The 24079-nt window shown below is 31.5% G+C and overlaps 1 protein-coding gene across 1 annotated transcript; it reads left to right on the forward strand.

Moving 5' to 3' along the window:
- The first annotated feature begins 1156 nt into the window (after positions 1 to 1156).
- LOC130450658 (putative fatty acyl-CoA reductase CG5065) lies at positions 1157 to 23991 on the forward strand. Its single transcript, XM_056789176.1, is given in 9 exon segments — positions 1157 to 1219; positions 3399 to 3841; positions 11858 to 12112; positions 13049 to 13358; positions 15184 to 15333; positions 15336 to 15353; positions 15439 to 15643; positions 17408 to 17608; positions 19522 to 23991. Coding segments are annotated over 8 exon segments (1581 nt in total). The 5' UTR covers positions 1157 to 1219; positions 3399 to 3604; the 3' UTR covers positions 19727 to 23991.
- The last annotated feature ends 88 nt before the right edge of the window (positions 23992 to 24079 follow it).

The raw sequence follows: 24079 nt of genomic DNA on the forward strand, positions 1-24079 counted from the left end.
AACGCCAGCTCCACGCGTCAGTAACAGAGCCCGTTTTTAAAAATGTCTGGTACGTTTTCCACACTATCGATTTGGTAGCGACGATTTCGGAAATTGTTGTTGGAATTCGATAAACATTGTTTCGTAATTCGCTTTCGTATGCAGACGTAACAAAAAAAGTATTTCATGAGGCATCTACCTGTTATTCATCGGTTATTTATCCTGAAAATACGTCTACTCGACGAACACGTGTTTGAAACACGAACATGCTTTAATTTTTTTTCGAAAGCGTTGACAGACTTATAATCGTTGCCTCACTGCCGGTTTTTTGAGAACGTTGCCGACCTCTGTATTACTGATATAATATAATATTAGCACTGGATAAGGAGAAGGCTACCATATATGTCTCCTTGGAGTTGAATCATGATCTTCTATGTTTTTTGAGTGTTCTTTAAAAAGGAGAAGACAAAGAGTTTATTTGGATCCGAGTTTATCTGAGGCTGGTAAAATAGTATCTGGTGTCCTACAGGGTTCAATAGTTGGCAGTGTCTCTCAGTTTCACATTCAAGCATATGCTAATGACACTCAGGTCCTGCACTACTTTGATCCTTGGCATAATCTAAAGCTGGACGCGAATGAGAATGAAGTTTCGCTGTTTTGTTCTCAGATATAAATTACAGCACATTACACCAACAAAATATAAATATGCTGTCGTATAAAGTAACCAAATAACGAATATTTTGGAATTTGAAGAATGGATTATGGGGTGGGCTAAAACTTTTGACCGGTAGTATATATCTCCCAATTGATTTTGATGGGAAGAAATATATATTTTTTCATACTTTTTTAACAATTTTTTCTGGTTATAATCCCAAAATTTCATTCCCCGCTAATTTTTTTTCTCAGTTTAATACATTTATTTCAAAAAAAATTCGTCCATCCTGTACCTTTTTATTGTTATTAAAACTATCATTAATTTGTATAGATTCAATATAAATAATTTTTTCTATATATTTTAAAGTGTAGTGGATACGGTTCTGTATAAAATGATGGCCTACTGACCTCCCCGCTACTACCTCCGGATTCTCAATTTCTTTGGTGAGTTTCTAAGACGTGAAAGTGGTGTTCTAGTGATTATTTGGTGGTATAGTGGTTGGTATCAAGGTGACTAATTTTTGTGACACTGATTTTTCTCGAATTCTCTTCTACGAAAAAGAATATATCTCGAAATAAATTACTAGTGAGTACCAAATGTAGATAATAAAATAATTTTATTGTCTCTCAAAGAATCAAAATTAATTTTCAAATAGAATATTTTATAGAATTTTTTTTTTTTCGATTACTTTCTATTGTTGAAAAGTTGAAGTTAGTTATAAATAATATCGCTTTCCAATGTTCACTTTGTTTATTAAATATTCGATGGTTTTAATCCTCCTTTGAGCATTTGGTCGAACCTTCCTTGGAACTTTAAAAAAATTGTCGCTCTTCATTTTCAACATCTCCTTCGAATTAAAATTTTTTCCTATACAAGAATATCGCCTTGTATCTAATAAATAATCTGATGGTGCAAGATCAGGACTAAATGCTGGATGTGTTGTAAGAGAACCCGATTTCGGTTAATCTAAACTGGATATTTATCGGATAAAACCTCATGAAATAATATCAGTTGTCCACTATATACCTCGGAATTCATACTGGACCATCTGGAAAGGTTTCGAAGTACATTAAATCTTCAAAATTCAATCAGACACACAAGACATTCCGCTTCAATCAACTTTTTTTGCGAAGGGTTCTGGTAATTGTCTAACCATTGATTTTCCATGTTGGATTGCTTAGATAAATCAATTATATTCATCGCAAATTTAAATTGGGGCGTAGAAATTTTCACTCTGTGAATATTGATGTTGTAAATTTTTGTCTAACGTTCAATTATAAATGTTATGATTGGATTTGTTAGTTTTTTTTCTAAAATTGGAAATTCTATCGTTATCTAGAAAAAATTTCAAAACTTTCCCTTACCAATATTAAATATCAATTGGTCCTGGCTTCGTTTGTCAGCTTTCTCCATTCTTTTGGTTTTTTGCATTTTGCTTTCCAATCTACTATTTTCAGAATTCTGGTGTCTTTTTCAATTTGGTTTCTCCAGGTATTTCTTAATTCGCCTCGTCAGTGTTATATTTCTCAAAAATAATAATAAAAAATTTAATTTATCAAAAGTTGTAGATAGTGATGCAGCTCGTAAGAATGTCAATTCAATTCATGTCAGTGATGTACAGAAAAATGAACTGAAATCATATTTTAGGAACAAAAAAATTACGACAAATATTATTTTTTGTAAAATTACGAAATTACACTTTTCATTGAACAAAATCTCCACTTTATGAAACTTTAACACCACTATTCCTAATTGAATTTCTTAGCCTAACATAGAAAGAAAGGTCATAAATAAAAAACTGTGATTATTTTTCAATGTATTCCTCCTTTTTATATCCACACACTTTTCGTGTAACGAAAACTTCTAGGTCACTGTAAAAGTGTGATACATCTTTGAAGTCAAAATGTTCGTTTAGCGTCGCTGTTAAATATTTTACCCCTTTACTCGGCATTCATCTTCCCGAACAAAAAAATAGTCGGACGGGGCTAGATCAGGGCTGTTGGTGGATGTTCAATATCTGTAGAGCCACATTCGTGTACAATAAAGCGGAGCAGTGCACACATCAGCTGATTTTGCCGCTCCTTTATTCGATAAATGTTTGACGCAACTGACTTAATAAATCAAACTAATATACCGCGTTCACAGTTGTATGTGAGGGATCAGCAGGCCCTCTAATAATTAGTTTTTTGCCTTGGTGGTCTTTTTTTCTCGTTTTGGTCTCATCTTGTTTTTCTGATTTCACCCATGATCTCTCGAATCTTCTTTTGGGAGATTTGATGTACCAAATGCCTTGAAGAGATTGAGCTCCACTTTCATCGAGGAGAGTTTTTTTCACTAGTCCTGGGCTGTCTTCGTCTTAACATCAAAAACAGTAACAAGATATAACCATTTTTATTATATTATAATGCATTATAGAGAAAAATAGTTTGCTTGGTAATACTGGAAGTTTAAAAATGATAAAATTTTGATGTTTGTGAAATTACTAATAAAATTATTTATGTACAACGTTTATTAGTTTGTATCTCAAACCTACAATATTAGAACAATTTTATTGAGAAATTGTACACAGCACTTTCCCAATTTACAGAACACCCTATATAATTTGAATTGATGTATAAAGCTCTCTCTTTATTTACCGATTGAGTAAAAAATTGACATAAGAAGTAATGTCACGTATTTTAACCTGTCGGTTTATTATTATTGCATCACGTATACCCGTAGAACATACATGTCAAAGTGACAATTAGTTTTTGTATTTTTGCAGATACACAGACAAGATGATGTGAAACCCCTCCAAGACGAAAACAAAAATAATATAATAAGAGTTATCTTTATCAAGCACAAATTCAAATAACCCAAAAAACATTTATTTTATTAGAAAAGAAGAAGTGACAAATGTTGATACATATTTTTAAATATATGATTAGCTTGTAGTAGTTATACGAAAAACTTGATATTCTTCCCTATTACATGTTGAAAGAGGAAAGGATGTCCGCTCTTCAAAACACCGTTAACAATTCCAGTAGTATCAGCGAGTTCTACAATGGAAAGACTCTATTCATCACGGGGTGTACTGGATTTATGGGTAAAGTACTTTTGGAGAAGTTGCTGAGGTCCTGTCCAGGCGTAGTGAAAATATATCTACTAATCAGACCCAAAAAGGGTCAGTTAGCACAAGAACGATTGCAACAATTATTACACTCACCGGTAAGTACCAGAAGATTTACTATTTTTCATTTTTTTTTCCATATTATTTAGGACAATCTCAAGTGGGTGTCTTAAAATTTGAAATTTCATTTCATTGAGTAGGGTAGTTAGGAGATTCATTGCAAAGCAGAACCACAACGGACTCGCCCTGGTATATTCCCCGACGAAAGGGTATTTCGTCAGTACTAAGGGAGTTTTGACCGATTTAAAGATGTAGGTTCGTTCGCCATGCCTTCATCGTTGTTAAAATGAAGCTTACAATAATTGGGTGAACTTTGTAAGATAAGCCAGAAATGAAGTACTATCAAACGCTTTCTTGTAATTCACGAAAGCAGTATATTCCGGTGATCTCTCTGTGCTTGGCGAAGTATCACAGAGTCCATGATAAGTTGTTTTGTGCACACTTGGTGATCTCTTCTGCAACCTTTCTGTTCGTCTGCTAAGATGTTATTTTCCTCGACATGTCTAGAAATTCTGTTAGTGATACAAGCTGTAGTATCTTTCAAGTTGTTAGTATTTTGGATTACGCGTTAATCCAATGGTCGTACATTAAAATGTGATGGAATTTTCCGCTGGTTATCGCAGTTTTCGGTCATTCCGAACGCTTATCGTCAATCAAACTAATAGGGTCACATTGGAATTCGCTGCCCAAAATTTTACGGTCTTAAATGATAGTGCATAGTCTCAGTACACAGTCTTTAATTCATCTTTCATGTAGTGTAGTCGTATTGCCGTTCAAAAACAAAAACTCGTTTTAGAAAAATCTTTACGACTCACTGAGCATTCAAAATGGCTTCAGTTTTAGTGAGAATCTCTCAACGCATGCGCATATATATTTCTCAACTTATATTGACAAGTGCTGACATCTTCATGTTGAGGTATAAGGCATAAAAATTTAACAAGTTTGCTAAATCCAACTTCTCTAATTTCGTGAAATCTCGATTGGCTTTCGTATACAGGATACAAAAATTTTTGTTAGAAAAATTTATATCCGATTATGTCGGAAATAGAATTAAATTTGGCAATATCGCAAAAACTTCTGATACATAGACGAAAACTTAAAATTTCTTTTTGTATGTGATAGTACCGAATGCAACTTAATAACAAAGACATCTGTGAAGATTTCTTTTGTTTGTAATAAAATTAAGTATCATTCTAATTTAAAAAAAAATCCTCGCTCAACATATGTTACACCACCGATACATACAGATCTTAAAAATATAATCGTGACACAGTTATCCACTTAGAACTTAACTTTTTATTCTACACATAAACACCTGATTAACGGACCATATTAAAATAATAACTTCGAGTAGTTAAGTAGTTCAAATGTATAGAAATTATTATTAATATACGAAGTATAAACAAAATCGTCTCATTGCACTTGTCTAAGTACCACCTGAATGAACTCGTTTTTATAATTGACGACTCTAACCTATGAATCAGCGTTTTCGTGCACGTTTTAATTGTTATAGCGTCCCCTAACCTTTTTTTTTTTCATATAATAATTAAAATTTAACCCTGATTATCTCGGTATAGCGTGTTTCATATTTTGAAAACGTCCAAACCATTTTATTGAGCTTTCGTGAAACGTACGATATCTTGGTTTCGTAGGATCATCATCATCAATCATTCTTGACATCAGTTGTCATCAGTAGATTTTTTTAGATCGGGTAGTTGGAATCATAGAACCAAAATGTACGACTGCGGAGGCGTTCCTGGCCGGAAAGCGACAAGTACGTGTATACACGATACACATACACTTGTATGATGCCTCGCGCATTACGTCACGCTGGAATCGGAATGTTTTCTTGGCCATTAATATTAGGTTGAAGTTACTGGATCTTTGTGTGCTGGTGATATTTTTTTGTGTTTAGTGTTTTGTGTTTATGTAGTTATTTTTTATTATTATCATTATTTTCTTTTAAAATTTTGTTCTATTATGAGTTTATAATGCCGTCGCTACATTCAAAACTATACTATACGACGATACTAATCGACATACCATAGAAACCGGGAATTAGATACTTTGGTTTAAAAAGAAGAATTCACGAAGCAGTGTACACAACCCTGTGGTCGAGAGGATAAAATTAATTTATGTAACTAGTTATGAATAAATGTTAGATATTGTTCAATAAGCGTAATATTTGCCAAAACGGGCGCCAGCGAGTTTGCATACTTTTTCCACAGAAACTCTTCTGCGCATGTGTCAATCGTCATGAGTTTTGACACACATATAGATCTTGATGAAATCTATCGATCAAGGTTATCCATGGTTCGATATCTATTAGCCTTTCTGAGATAATGGTAACTTTCGGTAGATATGTTATGATAAATCGATTTCTCGTGATATCAATAGTGTATGTATAGGAGTTTCATAATGATCGTTGTGGGGTAGCTTATCATATTTGTGTCAAAAAATTTTTTACCCCTTCCCTTTGCGAGAAGTCTATAATCCTTTCAGGAACAATAATTTAATGTGTGGTGATACGAGTATCTGGTAAACATTTGAATTTAAATCGGTTGGTTCCCGTTTTCGGGAACAGAAATTTTTATTGTTCATCGGCTTCCAGCGAAATTTCTCAAATAAAATAAACAGTTAAAAATGTTCCATATAATTATTTTTTGCGAACACGTAATGGGTGGACGACGTGCTGCATCAATTTTAAACATAGTGCAAGTAAATACCGATGACCGATTTTGACCCGGAACCGTGTCTTGAATTCAAAGACGTAACCGACCTTGTCCGCTTAACTTTCACCTTACGACTTGGTCAACCTTCGTTCTGTCAATTACCGGTCATGGAGTGATATTAATTCAAAATTCAAAAATTAAGTTTCAAAAGGTCACTAGCCATTCAAAATTATTCATAAAAAAGAAGATTTACTTTATTTTTATTCAGTATTTCATATTTTAATTTAATTAAGCACAGTAGTTTTATTCTTACTTGAAGAGTAAAAAATTGGGTCAAAGTAAAAAATAACAAACGATTCTGCCGCCTTCAGCAGCGTCCCATTTTTTTTATACGTTAAGTAGTTTGGGTTTTAATGTGAATAATTCTTCATAAACAACTTTTAATTAAAAGTATTAAAAAACACATAAAATATTTGTATGGCGTTTTGGATCGGTCGAATGTCATCTACACAAGTAAAAAATAATTAAGCATCCACATTTTATATAATAAATCTCTACAAAATATTAAATTATTACCAATATATTGATTTGTAGAGCAAGACTTTCCAGAAATGAAATAGTCAAGATTAATTATTATTGACATTAGGCGTGGTAGAATAAAATATTAATTTTCTTTTCTTATTTCGTATTCAATACAATTTTTTCATACATCATTTGCAGATTATTATACAGGGCGTTTCTGGATTCGACCGACAACGCTCTATAAGAGAGATCTCAATAAATGATTCATTTTGATATAGCAATACGTAGCCTAGTCGCTGAGATATAGGGTGTTTAAAATTTTAATTCAAAATAAAAAATTTGCCATAAATCAGGAACGCATTTAAATTTTCTTTCAAATTTGGTAACCAATATGCTCATTAATGAAATGATATTTTGAGATAAACAAACTTTGAAAAAATTTAACCAGTGGCGCACTGTCAGGGTTAGTTGTCACTTTTATCCGCCCCATTTTTTCAATATCACGTTTTTCAATGACAAAACGGTGTAATAAGTGTATTGAAATAAGCGGCCAACAGTTTAAACAATTGGGATTATGAATAATTTTTATTTGTTTAGAACTATTTATACTTAATCATTATTCCAAGTTGAATAAATAATTAATATTAATTTGTAAATTACTTACGTGCCTGCAGACTTTTGTTTAGAGGCAAATTTCTACAACACCGTTCATTTTAGTTTCATAAACGATTATTAGTTTTTTAACTATAAACAATCAAGCAATATGAAACAAAGAATTTGCTCCAGTGGCGTAAGAAATAGGAGGATAAAAGTGACAACTAACCCTGACAACGCGCCACTGGTTAATTTTTTCCAAAGTTTGTTTATGTCAAAATATTACTTCATTAAGAAGCATATTGATCACCAAATTTGAAAGAAAAATTATGGCTATGGATTTATGGCAAATTTTTGATTTTGATATAAATTTTGAAGGGTTCGTATTCCTATATCAAAATGAATCATTTATTGAGATTTCTCTGTGGTAGAGCGTTGTCGGTGGAATATAGAAACACCCTGTATAACTTGACTATCGCACTAAAGTATATAAACAATTTTATTTACATAGTTTTGCTTTTAATGTACTCTAAACCCTGTAGTATTAAATATACAAGATTACAGTGGCAGTCTTTATACGATACGCCTATGAGCTTTTTTTCACATACTTGTTTTTCAAACTATAAAATTTCGTAATTTGCGGTATCTCTTTTTTTGAGCTAAATCAACATGGGATTGCGAAAAGTGTTTAGCCTATGGTACAAATCTATCGTAACTGCCAGAATAATTAGAAAATTCGAGCCAATCATCCCATAAATCATTATGTCTACTATTAAACCGAATAACGAAAACATTTTTTCTACTACCGTGCGTAACGTACGTACTGTAGACAAACTTTCGAATGCGTAAAAAACGTATTATTAAGGTCTCAATAGTGTAGTGGTAAAAGTTCGAGGCTCACATTTGGGAGGTCCCAGGTTCAAGTCACGCTAATGCCATTTTATATTTTTCTACTTATATAGTAATATAGGTGGCATTTATACATGCCGAAGAGAAGATTTGACCAATTTAGTAACACAAATTCGTCTGTTGTTTTGTTTTAATCTTAATTAAAATATTCAAAATATCAATAAAAATAGATTTTATAAGGAAAATTACCATCAAACTTCTTTATTTTGACAATTTTTCGGTACTAGAAAAAATATTGTATGCAATTCGTGTGTAAAGGCCCTTTTTCGACTCAAAAATATAAAGTATAAGTAAAATATAAAAATTAAAAATAACAATATTATCTATTATAATACAACTGAGATATTCTAACAAAGGGAAACGCTGAAGACGGAAGAATCTTTTTTTTCCCTTTTTTGCTTCTTCAAGTAAGAATAGAAAAACTGTAATACATTTCATTCACTTTTATCTCACTTTTAATTGTTATTTTTATTAATATGATTATGGTGATTAATGTTTTTTCCAATATAATTTTTTAAACATCCTGCACGAGTTTACTTTTTTGATAAATTTCACTTTCTTATTAGTTTTTTTCAACGTTCTATAATAGTATAACATTAGTATACATTTAAACGTAAATAACAAACAAATAAGCTGTATCTAAATATAATATTTCGAGATTATAATCTGCACCGTTTGATCTGAAATGAAAGTTACGCAAAATTATTACAAAAATAAAACAGTGTTTTGTCGTATCTATAGTTCAAGTGTAAAACACAAATAGTGATCATAGCATTTAATTCGCGAAAATTATGAAGTGAAAGACATCTGTTAATTTTCTATCAATCTTCAATAGAGGTGAACAACAAAACCAGAATACGAACAAATTTTGTTGTTTCATAAACAATAAAAAGTGTTGTTTGAAATTTTAGTCTAAATATACCTGCTTAAAGTGCTTTTTTAGACAACGCCATCTGAAAGTTGTTCGTTCTATCTTCATTTACATACCGAAAGTTGCGTTTTGAGTGTTCAATATAGTGAAAGTGACAGTTCCGTACTGCAAAACAGTTTCGGGACGCTCTGGAGTGACTCTAGCCACTTCAATGTTGACAGTTGACAATTTCACTTCGATGATTTTGCATGACCTTAAATTTTCTAAAATAATTTGTTTTATCCGAAGTTTTGTCTAAATTAATGACAATGAATGATGATGAAAAAGAAAACATCGGCAATGAAGAGTTTCTCGAATCCACGCCTCCTAATCTCACCGAAGAAAGTAATGCGGCCGTTCTTAATTCGTTGCCGGATAAATTTCGTGCAAGGTACGAAAAACAGTACGAGCTCTTTATGATGTGTTATCAGCAGAAAAAGGCGAAAAACCCAACGGAGTGCTCGCTTATTCATTCATTCATCTGGAAAAGCTCTACTTTCTACATTCTCGACGATTAAAAGTACTCTCGCAATAAAACAAGATCAACAAATATTCAAAACTCATTAATTTCCTGAAGAAACAAAACAAAGGATACACTGCAAAAACATCAAAAATTTTAACCAGAGGAAATATAATAGAATTCTTGTTACATTCTTTTGCGTCGTCTAAAAAATGTTGTGTACGCCGCGGCTGAAATACTCGTCTGTTACTCTCTTTGCTTCGCTTGTCTCGCAATTTTCAGACTTGTCCAACAAAGTAGCACTTTCAGTCCTTGGCATACAAATAACTATTCTGAGATAAAATCAACCATACATTCACCTCGAAAACAAAAAAAAACGTGGTAAACGTTATTAAAATCTTATTCTAGTATCCAAAAAAAGTCTTGTGCTCTTTTTTGGTAGTTTCGTGTAGATATTCGAGTCTCTTCCTCCCGTACTTACATGAACAAATGTAGGACCACGGAGAAAAACGATCAAAGTCCAATTTTCTGCCAAATTCAGGTTACCACGGGAACCGTTTGATTATTACAAGTAATGTTCAACTGTACTATGATTTAGGCGAGAGTTATAACAGTCAAAAGATTGGAACTAACGTGGAATAACGATCATATCAGCTGAGTTTTCTCTCGTTACTGTGTTGTTGGACAGATCTATAACCTCTTTAAATATTTAAATTGCAGGATGTTGAGTGATTATAGTGAAACATACAGTGTAGATGGGACTTTTGAACAATGTAATACGCGATAAGAAAGAAGAAGTCAGGAAGAATAAAGGACGTGATGAAAAGTAATGTCAAGTATTACAGGTGCTTCCGGTATAAGTTATTTGTTGCCCAAGGAACGGCAACATATAATATTTAACTGGGTCATTATAACAAATAGAATTAGTATTTGTGTGGATTGATCACCGTTGTTCCTGTTCAGCGGCGTCGCATCAGAAAGTATGATGCAGAGGCAATTAATCACATGTCCTCTTATTTTCATAGTGTACGTCCTTATGTTGTTGATAGCGAGACATTAATAGATGTAACAGTTTGCCACGAAGCTTTTTTAACCTTACACAGTATAACAAACCGCCGTGTGCAAACGTTAAAGAAACAGTTGACCGAATTTGGTGAAGCACAAATAGATGGTCGTGGTAAATACAAAAACAGACAAAATCAACTGCCAAATGAAACTAAATTGAGATTTATTGACCTCATTAAATCACTTAAAAGGGAGGAAATCCCACTATTCATTAAAAGATACATCAAGGGTGTATTTGCCTAAAGAACTAAATAAAGCAAAATTGACTAGATTGTACAATATTTCCTTTGGTTTTTATCAAAACGATACATGCAGCAGATGTGATTTACTTAAATCAGTTTTAGAAGATAAAATTAACGAAGAAATATTTTTTAATTGGAGGTTAGAACCGGAGAACGAAATAAGCAGCGCGTTGTGTATGTTGTTTATAGGCGCGTTTTCTCTTTATTACTTACTCTTGTAATTTTGTTTTGTTTCCTTTACGATTTAGTTTCTGATGAAATTTTATTAGAGCAAAAATAAGCGTTATTTGGTATGAAGTATCGGCGAATACGGCAAAGAATAGACTTTGTAATAAGTTAATACATTACTTAATAAGTCGTGTGACTAACTAAAAGAAATTTTGCCAAAAATCGATTTACTTCATCAATGTCACACGTGACGCCAAATTTTGAGGTTAGGATTTTTTTCTCGATAGCTATATACGCGATGCTATGCGATGCGAATATATTTTTATATTTTATTTTACAAGAATTATTTAAGATAAGAAATCGTAGAAGTAATAAATTAATACGACTAAATCCACAATCGTATCAACGTTTGCTCTACTATTTGCAATTTACTGCTTTCGAAGGTTTTTAATAGTTTTTAAAAGAGAAATCGAAATATCAGTCGTTTATATTTATAAGGGAATTTGTTATAGCTATTTGACACAATCAGAAAAGAACGACCGTCAGATCTTCAAAAAGTACTACCTATAGAAGGTGACATAACTCAACCGGAATTAAATATAAGCGTAAGCGACAGGGCCGTACTCGAACGAAGCGTCAACATTGTTTTCCACAGCGCGGCCACTGTCAAATTCGACGAGAAGCTCAAATTATCCGTTACAATCAATATGTTGGGCACTCAACGTCTAGTAGAATTGTGTAAACGTATGGATCATCTCGAAGCACTGGTAAGTCGTTATAATGTCGAATTTTGATAATTGGAATGTGCTATATCCATCAAATATATTAAATGATAATTGGAGGTTATATTATCACGCTATAATCGATTATTTCAAAGCTATTAACATTTAATTATTATTATCAATATTTTAGTACTGTACTATATTTTGTAAGACTATCTGAGTAAATATTATTCAAAATCTTGTGGTATATTCACGTTTATTTAATAGTTTTGTTTTTAGAAATCAAGTTAATTCATTTAGTTTAGTTTTAATATCTAAAATATATAAAACAACGTCCTCTAGCATTCACGTTGCTAATTTAATTGCTTAGAATTTATATATTTCGTGTATTTGGACAAAATATCTTTCAAACAAGTTTAAAAAAATCGGTTGATTTAGTTATATCATATTGCTTTGCTACAAAAAATCGGTTTTTAGAAATTTGTCATGTAAATACACAACTGATTATTGTCAATGTAGTTCTGCACAAATAAAAAAATTAAAAAATAAATTTTCTTATACCAGATTCGAACCCGGGACCTCCAGTTTAAAGACACGGAGCATTAACATTGAGCTGTCAACGATATTAAATATGTTTGTCGTTTCTTAACGTATTATGGTTTTTGAAACATATATAAATTTTACTAAAATATGTCAACATTATTGTGTGTTTAGATTTCTCAGTGTTTTAATATTCTATGTTGTAAAACCAACTAAAAATAGATGTAGAAAATGTAATTCTAATAATATAACAAAATTTTCCAACAAAAAATATTTAGTAGTCGTAGATAAAGTATAGTATTCTACTACTAGTTATTATCCACTCGGTGGATGAAGTAAACCTCACCTCGTGAATAATAACCTTTATTATACACTCGTCGATAATATACTATTATTATAACATAGTATATCTATCAATTGATATATTTTTTCTTAAATTAGGTACACGTATCTACAGCGTACTGTAACTGTGACAGAAACGAGGTGAAAGAAACGATTTACCCGCCACCTATCGATCCAGATCATATAGTGACTCTAGTAGAAACTTTGGACGAAGAACTCGTAGATTCTTTTACTTCGAAATTGATAGGCAACCGACCGAATACATATACGTTCACCAAAGCTCTGGCGGAATGTTGGTTGCAAAAGAACAAAGGCGATTTACCAATTGTTATTATTAGACCCAGTATAGTATTGAGCAGTATCAAGGAACCACTCAAAGGTTGGGTTGATAACTGGAATGGCCCTACAGGTAACAATGAAGCCATTCAATATTTAATTTCAATCAATTTCTTTGTCCAATTATAAGAATGTAGGACTTTCACGAATAATATCACAAGATAAAATGCAGATATTGATTCTGGTCACCAATCTTCAAGCAGTACACTAGGTTTCTATACTTTACGTCTCCCTTTCTTTTTAAACTTTAAACATTTCGACTCAGAAATTACCGATTTAAGTATTATAAAGTTCAAGTCTATTTATAGCTTTAATTGTTCTACCAAATCTTGATGATCTTAGTGGTGGCGATGGTTGAGTTGTCTTCTGCAAATGATTAGAAGTGTTTGGTGACTAGCTCGTTTCTGACTTAGAAACAGCTGGTGATTGTTCTTGTGATGGAACCTGCGGTACTGCCGATTCATCTGTGTCTCAAATTTCAGAAACTACTGATCTTATACTGGTAATGTCTCCTTGTGTCTTGTCCAGATGAATGAAGTTTCGACGTATCTTGGTAAACCTACAGGATTTTCTACCAACTCTTGCCCCTTCCCGTTGGCGATGACTAGCTTTGTGTCTGACTTTTTCATTAATTTCAAAATTGTATAGACTTTTAGTGTGATTATTACAGTCGTTTTAATTTGGCTGTGACTCCTTGCATTATTTTTGGTTTTAGGTTACTGTCTTTTTTATATTTTGGTTTTTCTGGTTGGTTGTATCAATTCTTGGAGTATTTCTCCAGTTTGATAAAGAAATACTACATTTTTTAATATGTTCTTGGCTACTTAAACTGCCGTTCTTCAAAGGAGAAAACAACTACTTTCCTGGCTAATGGCTCGACGAATATTCAATAACATCTCCTAGAGCGTGGTGTTAATCGACTTTTTGTCGATGAAGACAACGTTAAAGAACGTCGCTGTTTGGTTCATGTAGTTAACCATTCCCCAGCGAACGCTAGATGGCGCCATTCTCATTTCCAACTGCGAACCATCAGTTAGGTAGAAATCTAGCGTAGTTGCCGATAATATATATTTCACCTCTGAAATAATTTCGAAATTTAATATTTCGAAAATGTATTCCGCCGTTCTTCAAAGGAGAAAACAACTACTTTCCTGGCTAATACCTCGACGAATATTAAATCACAACTCCTCTGAAAAGCGTGATGTGAATCGACCTTATTGTCGATGGCTCGCAGTTGCAAGGAAGGGTTTGGACTTGAGACCCGAACTGAAAACAACATCAAAGAGTGTCGCTATTTGATTCATACAGTTAAACATTCCCAAACGGCAGAATATAGTATTGAAATATTAAATTTCGAAATTATTTCAGAGGTGAATAGTAGGAATCGTTTATATTGATAAATTTCACACACATCATTTACCATCGGAATCTATATCATCGGCGACTACGCTAGATTCCTATCTGACTGATGGTGGTTCGCAGTTGGAAGTGAGAAAGGCACCAGTTAGCGTTCGCTGGGGAATGTTTAACTACATGCACGGGTCATAAGCGCGAACGAGGGTTGTTAAATCATTCGGATGAGATGTAATAACGTCGAAACTGGTCAATGGTGCAAACCCCTCCTTGCAACTGCGAGTCATCGACAATAAGGTCAATTCACATCACGCTTTTCAGAGGAGTTGTTATTTAATATTCATCGAAGTATTAGCCAGGAAAGTAGTTGTTTTCTCCTTTGAGAACGGCGGAATACATTTTCGAAATATTAAATTTCGAAATTATTTCAGTGATGAATAGTGGGAATGGTTTATACAGAAGTTGTATATAAACTATTTATTTTTTATCAAACCATGCAAGTACCTCATTAGGACGAATATTTAGTATTTTTTTGGACATTACAGGTATCATAGCGGCTGCAGGTAAGGGATTAATCAGGACAATGTTGTGCGATCCGAATAAAATAGCAGATTTTGTACCAGTAGATATGGTCATCAATTTGATGATAGTATCAGCTTGGAGGATAGGAACCAATTCATACATTAAAGAAATTCCATATATAATTGTGTCTCAGGTAAGAAATTTTGATATAATGTGATTAAATTAATTAATTACTCATTTCACGTAGGTATGTTTTAAAAGTCTTTATTAAATTTCAGGCTTAAGGAAACCGATCAAGTGGAAGGAATTCGTGGAGTATAGCTTCAAGTTCAGTAGAATGCATCCGGTTTCAGATGTTTCGTTTTATCCTCAAGGTACCATCACGTCCTACAAATTCGTTAATAAAATACGACAAATTATTTGGCATTGGATTCCTGCTTACGTTATAGACGCTGCCGTTAAAATATCCGGAGGCAAACCAATGTAAGTACAAAATATATATATATATATATATATATATATATATATATATATATATATATATATATACTCAAAAAAATACTAAAGCATTTAATTTAAAAATAGTTTTATGTGTATAGTAGCATTTTTCGACGAATAAATCGAAAAAAGACCTTTACACACGAATTACATACAATATTTTTTCTACTACCGAAAATTATATCCAAATATATAAGTTTAATGGTAATTTTTACACACTAGTGCGTAAAGTAGGTTTAATTTTTCGTTAGAAGAAATTATAACGCTTAATCGATTACTTATAAAATATATTATTTATTAATTAATATTTTAAACATTTTAATCGAGATTAGAACAAATTAACAACAACGAATTTGTGTTATTAAATTGGTCAACTCTTCGGCATAAATAGAAAAATAAAAAATGGTAACAGGGCGACTCGAACCTGAGACTTCCCGCATGTTGGGGACCTTAATAATACGTTTTTCCACGCGACCGCTTAATGTACGTTTCTGTGAAGTGATACTTTTGCGAAAATGGAAGACACCACTGTAGTCCCCGAATTCAATTATTAACAATACTAATATTGAAGTGGCACATTGTTAAGTTATTAAATTTGTCAACTTTTCTCTTCGATACGCATAAATGCCACCTAAAAATTATTACTTCTTCTTCTTCTTTAACCGGCGCTACGTTCCTTTGAGATCCAGTGATTTCTCAACAATCGAATTCCAATCTTTTCTGTTCTGAGCATGCCTCCAACGTCGAACCCCTAGTTGGATCAGGTCCGCCTCAATGTCCTTCAACAAGCGAAGGCGCGGTCTTCCAGGAACTCCATTCATGGCTCTGCGCAAATCGTACTACCACTCATTTTACGTGGGATTTACATAAAAAGGGTTGAATTTAACTTCGTTTTGTTTTTTAAAAAAGGGTGGTTTCAAACGAAAATCCTTATACCAATATGGTAATTTTCCTTATAAAGTACATTATATTTTGAACATTTAAATGAAGATTAAAACAAATTAACAAAACAACAGACGAATTTGTGTCATTAAATTGGTCAACACTTCTCTTCGGCATGTATAAATGCCACCTAAATATAAGTATTACTATATAAGTAGAAAAATGATATCAGCGCGACTTGAACCTGGGACCTCCCGCATGTGAGCCTCGTACTTAGCCACTTCATTATGGAGACCTTATTAATACGTTTGAAAAAAATCGATTTTTTTTTTGTTGAGTAAATCTATTTAGAATGGGCTAAATATTATATTTTATAAATGCATTGGAAGTGTTGAATTTACATATCCTGGTAATTTTTTTTAATGTATATACGCCTTTTTAAGAAATGTATTACAATGATATTTTATTACATTCTATACTCAATTTGGCCATAATGGCGGCCTTTTGAAATAAATGTAGTACCATTTGAAATACTTAAATAGCGTATTCACAACGTAGGCCCCCACTTGACGCCAGTGCTCAAAAAACGTTTTTCTTCAAATTGAGTATAGAATGATTTCGCTCATTTAGATTTAAAAAACATCATTAAATAAATGCAACAAAGTTTCATTGTAATAAATTTATCAAAAAGGCGCGTACACAACACATACTTAAAAACTAATTGCATCTCCATAAAATTATTCATTGTTTTGTATTTATCCTGGCATACCCATTAGGAAATGAAAAAATTAATTAGCCTTGAACCATCAACGTGGACTTTTATAGAAAAAAGTGATTTTCGATTATGTTTGCTGTTTTGCTTTTCAGTTTAATGAGAATACAGGAAAAAATAGAAAAAGCTGCTACCTGCTTAGAATACTTTACTACAAAAGAATGGAAATTTGACGATGAAAATGTACGACAATTAGCAATGACATTAAACGATTCAGATAGAGAAGAATTTTGTTTCGATGTTGCCAGAATAGATTGGGAACAATATTTAGAAAATTACGTTTTAGGAATTAGAAGGTAATCATTTTACAAACAATTAACTATTCAATTTTTCTCATAAAAATTATCATAAGTTTGAACTGACTGCAATTGATCATTAGGCGCCTTAGGGGCCATCCATAAAGTACGTCACACGTTAATGGGGAGGGAGGGTATCACCGAAGTGTGACATCGTGTGACAAGGGGCATGGGGGGATCAATAGTTTTGTGACGTCACATGTTAAAATTTAAAATACTAAAACGCAAAGTTTGGATGTGAATTGAAAATTTAAAAAATTTTATGAAATGTTGTACTTTATGTTGATTTTATTAGATTATTATTCAATAAAAATAAGTAAAAAATGAAAATAGCTGTTTTCTCTCGATTATTTTTAAATACATACATAAATTTAAAAAATGTGTGACGTCACATCAGGAGGGGGGTTATAAAAATGTGACAATCTGTGACAAAGACGGGGGAAGGGGTCCAAAAGTCCTAAAATTCGTGTGACGTACTTTATGGATGGCCCCTTATTTCTTGAGATATTTCTCTATTTGTGTTAATTGCTTGTACTTTTGCATTATTCATTACTCATTTTGCAATTTTATCCCATAAATCAGCCCTTTTACTAATTTCTTCAGTTATATTATTCATATTTTCTCTATGTTGCTCTATAACATCACAGCATGGATTTTAACAAGACTTGAAGTGCATATAAAGATTTTGATAAAGTTTGTTAAAATGCTGGGCACATAGTAGTTCTTTAAAATGTATTAACATCATAAAATATTTTGATTGAAGATTGGAAACAGTTCAAAATCTAATTACATAAAATAATAATTTTCAATTATTAAAATAAATTCTTCTTTTTCTCAATTTATAAGTAACCAAATGGTAGCAACATAAAGAACCAATATTGTTTTATTTTTTTCTTCCGAGGGTGATTTGATTAACTATGAGTCGATTAAAAGGTCCATTCTTCAAATATTTTTCTAATAGAAGATTATCAGAAGTTTAAACTAACTATAATTGATCATTAGGCTCCTTATTTCTTGAAATATTTCCCTATTTGTGTTATTTGCTTGTACTCTTGCATTATTAATGACTTATTTTGCAATTTATACTTATTTCTTCAGTTGTATTATTTATATTTTCTTGATGCTCTTCTATAATATCACAGCATGGATTTTCCAAGATTGAAAGTGCATATAAAGAAGTGATAATGTCGAAGAAAGGGTCCATTCTGCAAATATTCATTTAAAAAAATTATACCACAAAAAACTTCAATAATTCAATCCCATAATTGTACAAAGTATTAACAATTAACACACTTCCTTCATACTTTGAAAGGTTATTTTCTCTCACTGTACTGTTCTTATTTCTTTTGTTATCTCTTTTAGTGACTTAACATTTTCTAGAAAAGTCAATATTGCAATATTCGAGTCGATTACTCATCATCATCTTCATCAGTCTCTCTTCACCTAGACCATTTTGCTCGATCTTGGGCATCTTAAAAATATCCTTTTCAAATCGTCCGTCCATCAGTTTCTATTTGTTCCATCCTTAGGATTCCTTTTCATCCATCTGACAATCTTGCGATATGACCAGCTAAGTTGAAATGTTACTCCTGGACCTCTCCTTGTCTCGTTGAGTTATTCTTATTTAAATTACTATTTTTGTGTCAATGTTTCCGACCCATAAGTCATACTTGAAGGCCTAACCACTTTAGTTTGTGACATGTCAGTATATCTGACTTGAATACATGTCTCAGCTTGCCAAATGCAGCCCTATCCTTCTGTTAAGTTCTCAAGATCAATTGTTTCTTCTCTTCCATATTTCATGTGTCAGATGTAGGATCTAGATACATATAAATTCATTAACGTGCTAGATTTTTGTTAATTTGAATGTTAAAATCAAATTTAATTTTGATTTCAATTTTTATTTTGTTTAGATTTATATTCAAAGAGGATGTCGCTACGTTACCGAAGGCCAGACAAAACATCTCTAAATTATTTTGGACATACAAAATCTTGAAAGTTGTATCAGTGATGTGTATGTGGTACTTTTTGACTCTCAGATCCGCCTCGTTGAGGCGTTTATGGGGTAACGCTCTCAGGCTTCTCATACATTTAGCAAGGATGCTGCCATTTATATAAAAGAAATACAATTTAAAAATCTATTAGATTAGAAATTATAATATGCTGGTAAACAACTCCAGCTGTGACCAAACATTTTATAAAAGAAAATTGTTTTTAAAAGGGCGAGGAAAATGGAAAATATTGAATATTTCAATGCAACAATCGCTTTTAGTGTAAAAAGGCAGATAAAACAAAAGCTTTCATTTTCCTCGAATATAATAGGAAGAGTATGTAGTAGTAGTAGTACAGTGATTGGATTCATTTCGAGTATATTTGAAATAATTCGAAACCTAAAACAACTAAATTTATATTGAGACTATTAATTTTTTTATATTCTTTTTCTTTCCACAAATAAGTTTCTTTATTAAGAGAAAATCGAATTTGTTTGGTGAAAAATTCAAAACATTTCCATTAAAATTTCCGTTCCCATTAATACATTATGTAGTAGTTCAAATGTCTCACAAAATTCTCAAGTTTTAATATTTTTTTTTCAAAGAATACCAGTGGGTCTAGATCGCGTCACTGAATATATACAAATAAATGTGAGTTAAAAAATGATATGATTTTATAATCTGCTGTTGAAAACGATAGAATGTGCTTCCAAATTAGAAGCTTCCTTTAAACGAATCATAACGCACAAAGGTAATTTATTACCAACCATATCATGATTTAAGTAAATTGATTTTTATAGTAAAATTTAAGAGCTCTTCATATTTCATGAGATAGTTATGGTACAATTAGATACCCTCTTTCGGTTGAACTATCCGTTGTGGTATGTTCCCAACTTTCCCCTTCAGGATTTAGTGTACTTTTTCTTGACCTTATCCTCAGGAATTGAGATCAAGTTTCTCACATTTGGTGGGCTATTTTAACACTTATATACTAATACTATCAGAAATTGTAACATAACATTATTTTCCTATGAAATGAATACTGAAGAAATTTCTTCATGTGTCTTGAATCTACTGATTTTTCTCCTATGTTTGATCTCATTATGTCAAGATTTGAATTCTGATTAATTGAAGGATTCACAGGTCTAAGTTTTAATCAAATTTTCTGTAAATTTCATTATATTCTTCCTCAAAAATGATTACTGCAGAATTATCTTCACACAATGTCTTGAAAACTTTTTTTCTTGTACATTTTATCTCATTATGTCAAGATTTGAATTCTGATTAATTGAAGGATTCACAGGTCTAAGTTTTAATCAAATTTTCTGTAAATTTCATTATATTCTTCCTCAAAAATGATTACTGCAGAATTATCTTCACATAATGTCTTGGAAACTTTTTTTCTTGTACATTTTATCTCATTATGTCAAGATTTGAATTCTGATTAATTGAAGGATTCACAGGTCTAAGTTTTAATCAAATTTTCTGTAAATTTCATTATATTCTTCCTCAAAAATGATTACTGCAGAATTATCTTCACATAATGTCTTGAAAACTTTTTTTCTTGTACATTTTATCTCATGGATAAACTGAACTGAACTTCTGAGATATAATTCTATATCAAGGGAAATGTCTTTGTGTTGGACTTCGGATTGTTGTACAATTTATTACCAAAAATCGACTCTTCTAGTATAAGAATTTGTTAAGAACATTATAAATATCTGATAAAGCATTTCTCGGTTATTCTTCTTTGTCATCTACCTTCTAAGGTATCTGATGAAGTATTCTTCCAACTAATCTCCCTTGTACCTTTTTAGGTGCCTAATAAAGTATTTCTCCAGCTACTATTCTTTTCCTTGCACGCCAGCTACTCTTTTTTACCTTATATTTTTTTAGGTGTCTGGTATAATGTTTCTCCAGCTTATCTTCTTTTTTCTTGTACCTCTATACTGCATTAAATATAATACAGAGGGAGTTTTTATGCATATCTTCAAATAAGCTTCCTTGAACTCGGATGGCAAAAGTTTTTTTTTATATTGTTGTAAGCTTCCAAACTATTTTATGAGATTCGGTTTAGCTGGATAAACCAGTGAGAAAGTAATGTGGACCAAAATTGATGGATTTTGTCTTCTGATTTCAGGGTCACATTTAAAAAAATATATATAAAACCGAACTTTTCATATACACACAAAAAAAAACTTGCAACAATGTGATCTTCGAAAGTAACTTGCAGTTTTATAAAAAAATATCGCAAGGTGTAATTTTAGTGATCGCTTGTTTTCCAAAATTTTTATAAATAAAATGTTTGGTCACTGTCTCAGTTTGGTTTTTCGGAACCATCTAATGATGGGTCTTATTCTGTTGACACAAACATACAAAATATATCGAAATGTATATTATGTTTTATTAATATATTAATCCCCAATATGTAGTTGACATATCAAGTCACTACACTTTAAAAAATGATAATATACCATAAAAAAATACCAAGAAAGGAGATAGTGCTGGAATTCTTTTTCAAGAGAGGCATGGAAAATAGTCTTTGAAGATTCATTCTTATGCAAAATACTCCTTGGTATAAAATGTGGTAACGAAATCATTTTGATCCTTCTTAACGCTGCAATTAGTTACTAACTTTAGATGTAAATGTAAGCATGTATAAAATTCAAAATTACTGTTTAAATTTTTGAAAACATATGCTGAAAACATTTTTTTAATTAATCATAGTATGTTATTAACATTAATCGCTCTTAATAATACACATTTCGAAACATTCTGTATGGATAATAATTTATGAAATAATTTTAAAAATGTTTGTGTCGCCTATTTTTAATTTGATAAAAAATATATCAGTTATTTATTCTTAATATTGGTAACGTTGTTAAAAAGTGCTTAGTTTTTTGTTTCTTTGTAAAGGCTAAATAATTTTTTGAAAACAAAAAAGGCTTGTTCAAAAATTATAAATAGCATTGTATATATCATAACACGGGAAGCAGATATATAATATTTAGGACACTTATGAAATGTACTCATTTGGATCCTTAAATTTACTGTTGGCTGGATATTTGTAAAAGTGTTCTTTTATCTTTTTCATTTGAGCTCACCTATTTGAATTAGTGACTTTTTTCCATCTGTTTTTCATTATCAGACAATTTTTTTTCTCTAAATGATTAAGGAAGTAAGAAGAGAGTTTTTTCAAAAATTCCTATTTCCACGATATTTCTATTCAACTCATTGTGAAGTTTGTAAAATTCACATTGTTGTCATGATGGTATTAAATATATTCTCATTCTAAAAGTGATTATTCTATAATAAAATTGTAGATAATAATAATAATAATAAATAATCAAACCTAAACTATTTTGAATATCTTCTCCAACAGAAAATTTTAATATCCAGTTTGAATAGTTTAAACTGAAATAAATAATTTTGTAGATATATTGACATAGCTTTACATAGAATATTGTCCTGTTAAGGTATTATCTGATTTTTATAAACATTTAGCATCTTAAAACAAATTTTGTATTTTCTTAGATTAAAAAAGCAGATAAGATTCCTTAATACGGCAATTGCCCGTCTTATATAATTTATATTCTTCTAATGCTGACAAGTTAAGATTGTTCTTGTAAAAACATTGGGAAACCATATTGGTATTTATAGGGAAAACGTGCAAATGTTAATAATCCTTTGTTACTGGATTTGACCCCTTAACACTCAAATTTTCAATTTGGAGAATAATGGGAGTCATAGTAACCAATTTAGCAGATAACATTCCGTTGTTACTGGAATTGACCCTCAGCACACAAATTATGTAATTTGGAGAAAATGGGTGTCATAGTGGAAAATTAGAAGAATCTAATAATCAATTCTTACTGGAATTGACCCCTAGCATACAAATTTTCAATTTAGTGAATAATGGGAGTCATAGTAACCAATTTAGCAGTTATTTTTAACAATTCAGTGTTTCTGGAAGTGACTCCCTAACTCAAGAATTATTGAATTTAGTGAATAATGGAGTTATAGAAAAAAATTAGCAGTTGTTAAAAATTCATTTTTGCTTGAAATGACCCCTTAGCACACAAACTATGTAATTTGGTGAATAAGGGGAGTCATAGTAAAAAATTAGCAGATATTAACAATCCGTTGTTATTGAAATTGACCCCTAGCACACACATTTTTAATTTAGCGAATAATGGGAGTCATAGTAACCAATAACAATCTATGGTTACTGGAAGCGACCCACAGCTCACAAATTTTCTAATTTGGTGAATTTCTGTAATAAATCCGTACTTATAAAATTGAAAGCTTATTTTTCAAAAAATTATGTAGTCAGTAAAGATTTTTAGGTTTAGTAAACGAATGTAGATTGAATCGATTAAAAAAAAAAGAAAACTAAAGCGCTCATTCCAGTTATTGTAAGATTTGTGTAATTTTTGTTATTTAGTGCGAATATGGCACACTTTCCATGATATTCTTTTAG

The sequence above is a fragment of the Diorhabda sublineata genome, chromosome 1 (assembly GCF_026230105.1).
Source record: "Diorhabda sublineata isolate icDioSubl1.1 chromosome 1, icDioSubl1.1, whole genome shotgun sequence".
NCBI classification, from domain to species: Eukaryota; Metazoa; Arthropoda; class Insecta; order Coleoptera; family Chrysomelidae; genus Diorhabda; species Diorhabda sublineata.